Here is an 8,628-nt window from a genome sequence, read left to right on the forward strand (position 1 = left end):
TTTAATTAAGTTCTAGAACATTTCCTCGATTTACTCAATAATAATAGAAACAATGATAATTGATTTTAGGATAATTAATTTATATAGTAGTCACACACACACACACACACACACACACACACACACACATATATATATATATATATATAAAATAGATTAATAGCTAGAGTTCTATATTATATCTCGAAAATTTTAAGTGTTTTTAAATCGAAAATTTCTATAATATATTTTGGGCTTGGGCCCAACTCGCCAATTTGGACTCAAATTGAGACTGTATTGTATTTGTAGCCCACACAGTTAAAAATTCCAGTTTTTGATTTAATAAAAATTTTAAAGGTTTCGAAAATAAAAATTCGGGGTGTTTCACTTACATAGTTACATTTGATAATTTTGATTTTTCATGTTTGTATAGAAAACGAGAAAACGAAAAATCATTATACTTTTTGAACTTTTCAATAAATAAAAGACCCGTTAGAAGAATGCGACTAATATATACATATAAGTGGCTATCGAGTTGTCCCTTTAAAGATATTTACCTAAAATTGAATACATAATTCCAGTTATAAATTAAATTAATAAAAATAAAAATTTTGTTATAATATGTATTTCTAATTATATGTCGGAAAAAAAAGGAAAAAGTAAAAATATTTTTTATGAATATTTTATTTTCATTAATTTAATTTATAGTGGAGGCATGTAGTCAGTCGAATTTTCCATTGCGTAAATATTAGTAATATATGTCTTTTATTCCCGAATTACATAAATTAACTTTTGAACTTTATTAATTTAATCTTGTATACTCTTGACTTTTATTTTAATCCATCAAACACTTTAATTTATAATATTATATGTGTTAAACACTCTAATTAAATGTATTCAATTTGTAGAATTAAATTAATTAAACACTATTTAAAATTTAAAATTTATATAAAATTATTATTTTAAAAGTCATATTAACAACATATTAAATTGATATTTTGTAGATAAAAACTTAAAATCTTAAAATAATTACCATAAATATTGAAATGTACGTAATATCATCAAAATTTACTTAAGTGTATAATAAATCATCTGCAAATTAACGTTTCATAATATTAAAATTACAAGATTCCAAGCGGAGTTTACCTATTCAGCCGTCTTTTTCTCCACTGCTGTTCACAGAATTATGGATAACTTTTCAAAATACTGTGATGGGACCTTTGCTAGCTTTGTTTTGAGAATTAGCATGGCGATACTGTCTTGCCACATAAATCTACTTCGCTGAACCTGGACATCGGACCACTCAAAAAGTTTGTTGAAGAAAACTCAAAGCCAATGGCTCTCCTTCAATTTACAAATGAAGGCTCCATCAAAACCTCCTTGCTTTTCGCCTCCATTTTTATAGTACTGATCATACATCTGTTTCTGTCGAAGAACAAACACAACAAAATAAAGAAACTGAATCTCCCTCCTGGCCCGAAAAAATTACCCATCGTAGGCAACCTTCACCAACTGGGTAACATGCCTCACATATCTCTTTACCGCCTATCTCACAAGTACGGTCCGATCCTATTCTTGCAGCTTGGCGAGATTCCAACGGTTGTGGTTTCATCCGCTAAATTAGCTAAAGAAGCCCTAAAAACCCATGATCTTGTACTTTCTAGCCGTCCTCAACTCTATTCTGCTAAATACCTTTTCTACGGTTGCACTGATATTGTCTTTTCCCCTTATGGTGCTTACTGGAGAAATATAAGAAAAGTTTGCGTACTTGAGCTTCTAAGCGCCAAGCGCGTCCAATCTTTTGGCTATGTTAGAGAAGAAGAAGTTGCTCGTTTGGTTAGGCGGATAGGGGAGTCTTATCCACAACCCACCAACCTAAGCAAGATGATTGGACTATATGCAAATGATGTTCTTTGCCGGGCTGCGCTTGGAAGAGACTTTTCGGGAGGAGGAGAGTATGATAGAATTGGTTTTGAAAAGATGCTCAATGATTACCAGGATTTGCTTGGCGGATTTAGCCTTGGAGATTATTTTCCTTCTATGGAGTTTGTACACAGGTTAACGGGAATGAAGTCAAAATTAATCAACACTTTTAGACGTTTTGACCGGTTCTTTGACAGCGTAATAGCTGAACATAGCAATTCCGAAGGAAAAACAGAAGAAAAGAAAGATTTTGTAGACGTTTTACTTGATACAGAGAAGAACGGGTCTTCATCTTCTGATTTGCCTATTACCATGGATAATGTTAAAGCAGTAATCTTGGTTAGTAGGTTATAGTTTTAATTCTTGATAATTTTAAAATCAATTTAAGTATTGTATATACTAATTAGTTGCTATGGTATGACAGGATATGTTTGCTGCAGGAACTGATACGACTTTTATAATTCTGGATTGGGCAATGACAGAGCTAATGATGAATCCAAGAGTTATGGAAAAAGCACAAAAGGAAGTACGAAGCATTGTCGGAGTTAGAACGGTTGTGCAGGAGAGAGATTTGCATCAGCTGCAATATATGAAAGCTGTTATTAAAGAGGTTTTCCGACTACATCCTCCGGCCCCAGTTTTAGTGCCAAGAGAATCATTAGAAGATGTTGTGATAGATGGGTATGATATTCCAGCTAGAACAAGGATTTATATCAATGCATGGGCTATCGCAAGAGATCAAGAAATATGGGAAAATCCTGAAATTTTTGAACCAGAAAGATTTATGGGTAGCACTATAGACTATAAGGGGCTGGATTTTGAGTTTATACCATTTGGAGCTGGTAGAAGAATCTGCCCAGCCATTGCATTTGGATCAGCAGTGGTTGAGCTTGCTTTAGCTCAACTACTCCATAGCTTTGATTGGGAACTTCCTGCAGGAGTAAAAGCCGCTGATATAGATAATACAGAAGCTTTTGGCATATCAGTGCACAGAACTGTGCATCTGCATGTCATTGCCACACCTCACTTTCCACTAAGCCAGAAATGAGAAATGCCAGTTATAATTGTAATTTTTAAAGTATTAGCATGCTTTTAAAATAAAAATGTGGTTTGAGCTATGATCGAACCTTTCTCCTATTTCTCTGTACTTACTCCACATTTACCTCTAATTGCATCTTCCACTTACAGAGCTCAATTTCTTCATTTCTTGTCATGTCTTATCATGGATTCTTGTTTTGCTGTTGTATGGTCGCTATATGTCTATATCCAATTTTACTGGAGAAAGCTACCCACGCTTGTTAGTGTTTTCCTTCAGTATGATAAGAGTATTTTCTTTCTTTCTTTCTCTGGTTCTCTATGCAGTTCTCTTAACTCCAGCCATGTGCATTTCCATGTGCTTAAAATATTTTCATTTATTCGTGTAAAGTTGTATTTAAAATGTCTTTTTCTATATCCATTTTCGAGTTTCCGGGCTAAGACTATTATTTAATTTCTATGTAATTTTATAGGCATTTCATTTGGATTGATTGATTTCAATTATATCCATCAGCCAACCATTAAAATTCTCTTGCACTTAAAAGAAACATATAGGAAAAAGTTTCAATTTATATCATGAACTTGGATTAAATGTACAAAAAACCCATAAACGAACTTTTGGGTCAAAAAATCAACGAACTTGGTATTTTATTCTCATTTCGCCCAATTTTTCACTAATGGTTAAAGTGTGTACCAAAAGCAATGAACAAAAAGAAATAAATCAATTAAAATTTTTTTTTCTCCAGTAACAGTAACTATTTCACTTAACCCAATCTCCTTAGCCAAAATTCCCAACTTTAAACTTATATCCCTAAATCTATCATCTGTTAAACGAAATCTACCAAGTTGGAGAAGGAAAGCGACAGAGAGAAAGAAAATGAGATATGCTACTTAAGTTTCGAGAGCGAGTGACCATCGAAGCAAATCCAATTTGAGGGTACAAATTGAAACTTATTCCAAACAAATACTGTAGCACTTCATGGGATTTTTTTAAATTCTGTATTATCAAGTATCAACCGGCGGAGAATTATCTAGCACTTGGATTGGGCCTGGCCCTTAGTTTTGGAACATGAAAAATAGCGGCAGCACGGCACTTTTTTGCCTCGAATAAAACGGCATCGTTTCCGCAGAGAAGCAATCGTTTAAAAATGCATCTCCCAGTCTCAAGAGTTTGGTTTCTTTTTCTTGCGCCACCACTCTGCAGTCTGCACTTACAAAGGGTACGGTTATTTGGCTTAGTTTAAGGAAAGAAGAAAAGATAAATGGGAAAGAAAACGAAGAAACCGGAAAAAGCAAAGAGAAAACTGCGAAAGCCGAGGAGAAGAGAGCTCGCAGGGAGACGAAGAAACTCTCTCCTGAAGACGACATTGACGCCATTTTGGTATAGCTAATCAATTCTTTCTTTAGGTGAATATATTATTTTTATTTTAATATATTATGTTAATTTATTTTTTAAATAATATTTAATATAGAATTAATATTTTAAATAATTAAAGGGTTTATCGGTTTAAGATTCTGTTATATTTAAAAAAAAAATTGTTGTATTTGATCGAATTAAATGATTTTCTAAGATTTTCACGTATTCCACTAAAATTTGACATACAGTTTTATGAAATTGCTTAGACTTTTTTTATAAATTTTGATTGAATTACAATGATTTTTATATATATAATCAAAATTAATCTAAAGATCCAATTGAACAAATTAAAAGGTTTTTGAGCCCAATTGAAAACTAAAAACAATGAGGGATAAAAAAAAATGCGTCAATTTTCTTCAAAATCATTTTCTTCTTTATTGAAAGTTAAAACCTCATTGGCCAGGACAATGAAAGGCCTACAATGACCAACATCGTCGCTGCCCATCCCATACCCCCATAACAGTCATGTGGTCGAAAGATCACGGGTTTCTCATCTCTTAATTGAACACTCACGGTTAAAAGTGAGCAAATAGTTGGTTTGATTTTCAATTTGGTAGTTTGGTTCGGTTGGTAAATTTGCATACCTCTAGCAACGCATACCTCTAGCAACCGTCTTGTGGAAAAATCACAGGTTTAAATATATATTTTTTAATTTAAAATCCAAAATTAAAATAAAAATATACCTAGCATTCTAAAATCCGACGAAATCGTTGGATTGAATAATGGATTTGTGAATGGCTCTTCTTTTTATATTTAGTACTTTAAAATTCAACGAAATCAATAATTTTATAAAATCCTTCAAAATCAGCAATTTTTTGAATACCATTAAATTTGTATAGACTTTTAAAAAGTTATAATTGAATACTATCATATTTTTATGGATCTTATAAGAGTTTGAATTGAATACTGTCACGACCCGTTTCCATGGACCGGACCGGCACTAGGGCCCAGGTAAGCTTAAGGCTCTCGAGACTCGTAGTAAGCCTGAATCACTAAAATCTATTATCTCAATATATATTTCAAAATTTTTATTATATCTCGGCTCAATTTATCATCTTCAACATTTCACAGTTCGAGCCCCATTTACAATACAATACATTTTTAATATGGGCTAACAGAATTACTTCATCTATATTACTACACGACTAGATGTATGTAAATTCTACAACTGCGGAGTCACTAACTGTTTGTTATACATAGTTTCTTATACATATAATTACATAGCAAAATAATTATAGAACTAGGAAAACTTCTTAATAACCCTGCGGTGAAGAAAAATAGCTTCAACCGAATTAAAGAGAAACTTACTTCCTGAAAAATTTAAATAAGACATGTGAGTTTTCTAAGGAGTAATAATTATTACACAACACACGCAGTCACACAAATGTGTACACATATTAATCTAGTCATCCGACTAGTTATATGCTCACACAGCCAGTCACACAAATGGCATATCACCAACACTCACAATCATAAACATCTTCATATAATCACATCACGTGGAAATTAGTCGGTGGCGCCACCTGAAACCCCAACGAACCGTCCTCACACATGGCTCGCCCTCTCATACATGTGCACTAGGGAGCCGATCCCCCATACGGCATATCACAAATGGCATATCACCAACACTCACAATCATAAACATCTTCATATAATCACATCACGTGGAAATTAGTCGGTGGCGCCACCTGAAACCCCAACGAGCTGTCCTCACACATGGCTCGCCCTCTCATACATGTGCACCAGGGAGCCGATCCCCCATACGGCCAACTGGTCTAATCCTCACTAACCAGTCCTCTCATTGTTTTTTTTTTTTCCATTCTCCCTTTTCTTTTCCATACCAACAGGAGGCCACCCTGCGGTCTCCATCCAATCTAGATCATCAAGTGCTCACAACAGGAGGCCACCCTGCGGGCTACAATCAAATCTAGATTATCAGGTGTGCAACAACAAGAAGCCATCCTGTGGTTTTCCACATAATCCATATCATCAGGTGCACACGGGGGCGCCGATCTCCCATTTTCCCGGCCGACGGTCAAATATCATATCATATTCAGGATCCATATCACAGACCGTCCTCACAAACCCACGGTGGTCCACTTCATCTCAATTCCACACAAACAAAGCATAGCATTATCACAACATAATTAATCAAACATTGCAATCAAATGCAGACATATTGATCAGTTGCACGTCGTAATGCGATGCACAATTAGACATCCATTCTCAAATGCAAATAAATGAATAAATAAATAATAATATTAACAATAAACAACAACAATAAAATAAATAATAATAATAAACAATAACAACGAAAATAAATAATTAGAGCACTTTATTTATTATGTATCAAATTATAGAATTTGTCTAAATAAGCTTATTTATTATGTTATTAATTAAAATTTAGTCTAAGTTCTATCAAAATTTCGGCAGCACCTCCCTTAAAAATTGGACTATCTACCTGCTCAAATATCACAATATTATTATATCTTTATCAATCAATGCACACAGCCCATCCGTCGGGCAATCAATCAATTTAAAATCCCATCCTCCTTCCAAAACAACAATATCACCATTCAACCATAACTCGCAAATTAAAAATAACCTTCACTTGTTCCAAACATATTACCAATCATTCTTGTTCAAGGTATAAACATCATATTTAATTGTTATTAAAACTCTACATTAGTCACTAAACTAATGCACACTTTAAGTAACCCAACTCGCAACTTAAACATATAATTAAGGCCTATCAATTTTTCTGTCTTTGGCATAAAAATACAACTTCTAGATATAGCTAAAGCGTTTTATATTTGAATTGTTAATTTAGCAAGAATATTGTTATCAAGCGGTAACCGACATAAGAGTATTAAATATATCAATACATACATATATTTGTTTCCATGCCGATTATATAAAATGGTACGAAGTATCCGAAATAGCTGCTGTCCACCAACAATAATATAGTTTCCTAAACTTAAGCTTATACCGCATCAAGAACCTGGTTTACGACTTCACATACTCATCCGGCCAAAACACTACAATTCAAGAAATCAACTAAATAAATTGTTGCTCGCTCAAGGGCTTCAAAGTTTTCTATTTAATACCCACGATATATCCATTGGTTTTGCACATTTCTTAATAAAATTTAGTTTATAACTCATTCAAAATGGAAACAAGTTAATAATTCCTTCATAGGATAACAAGGGCTTGAACATATAGCTAACTAGCTACCTTCAACCTAAAGAATGCTTAATTCTTCACAAGGATTTATAATAAATGTAATAATGTAACCATCGATATAGGAATCACTTTATATACCAATTCAAAAGCAAAAATTCAAAATTCCTAATCCCATTCACCTAAACAGTAGCTAGATATATATAAATTTCTGCAATAGCCTAAGTATTAGCAATAATAATTGCAGTCATAATCATGCTACACTCATTCTTAAACTATAATCAAAGAATTCATGAAAATATACTGAAATAGGGTCAAAAATCAATTTACCTAGCTATAGAATGTGTGGAAAATTGAATATTTCCGGTTAAAATGATCGAAAATAGCTCGAATGCTCAAAACCGATACTGTTGGTACGAACTTGGATGGAACTGACGAGGACTGTGGCCAACAAAGCTATTAGCGTCATGAGGAGGGTCTAATCGACCGGTCCTTGGTTGATCTTGCCGGAGAATCGAAGAGAGGAGCTGCAGGAGGCTGTGCCGATCGGAATAGCACAGCTCTCCTTTGCTGCGCCAGCGGAAACAGAGAGAAAAGGAAACTGGAGGTGGAGGAGTGGTGGTCGAAGGCGCTGGTCTCAGGTGATTGGAAAACAAGAGAGGGGAGGGGGGGGCGGTGAGTTCGCGCAGAGAAGAAGAAGAGAAAGAAAAAGAAAGAAAGAAGAAAGGCGGTTTCTAGCAAATTCTAGGCCATTCCGGTTCGATTCAAACCGGTTTGGTCTAATTTGATGATTTTGCTTGATTTTCGCTTGATTCTCGGATTTTTCCACTGGTTCTCAAGTTATTCGTGTGGTTTTTCGAAAAATCAATTCGATTTTCGGGTTCAGTTCGATTTGTTTCGATTGTTTTAGTTAGGTTCCATAACTTTTTCTCCATTAACTCAATAATAATAAAAATATTAATAGTAACAATATTTGATTTCAGGATAATTAATTTATATATATTCATAATAGATTAAATTGCTGCAGTTTCATATTATTTCTCGAAAATTTTAACTTTTCTCAAATCGAAAATTTCCGATGATATATTTGGGCT

At 33.8% G+C, this 8,628-nt stretch overlaps 1 protein-coding gene across 1 annotated transcript; it reads left to right on the forward strand.

Annotated features, from left to right (window-relative positions):
• Positions 1-1,204: 1,204 nt before the first annotated feature.
• LOC149492953 (cytochrome P450 71AP13-like) lies at positions 1,205-3,105 on the forward strand. The gene is made up of 2 exons (XM_089726574.1): positions 1,205-2,241; positions 2,327-3,105. The coding sequence occupies exons 1-2, from the start codon at positions 1,315-1,317 to the stop codon at positions 2,948-2,950; spliced, it is 1,551 nt and encodes a 516-aa protein (XP_089582700.1). The 5' UTR covers positions 1,205-1,314; the 3' UTR covers positions 2,951-3,105.
• Positions 3,106-8,628: the final 5,523 nt, after the last annotated feature.

The sequence above is a fragment of the Jatropha curcas genome, chromosome 10 (genome assembly GCF_041381405.1).
Source record: "Jatropha curcas cultivar XTBG-Jc1 chromosome 10, XTBG_Jcur_1.0, whole genome shotgun sequence".
Lineage (NCBI taxonomy): Eukaryota > Viridiplantae > Streptophyta > Magnoliopsida > Malpighiales > Euphorbiaceae > Jatropha > Jatropha curcas.

Bases quoted from the DNA above. Each gene is read 5' to 3' on its own strand.
- LOC149492953 (XM_089726574.1), top strand. From the start codon at position 1,315: ATGGCTCTCCTTCAATTTACAAATGAAGGCTCCATCAAAACCTCCTTG. The intron at 2,242-2,326 runs GTTAGTAGGTTA...ATGGTATGACAG, and splicing joins ATGTTAAAGCAGTAATCTTG to GATATGTTTGCTGCAGGAAC.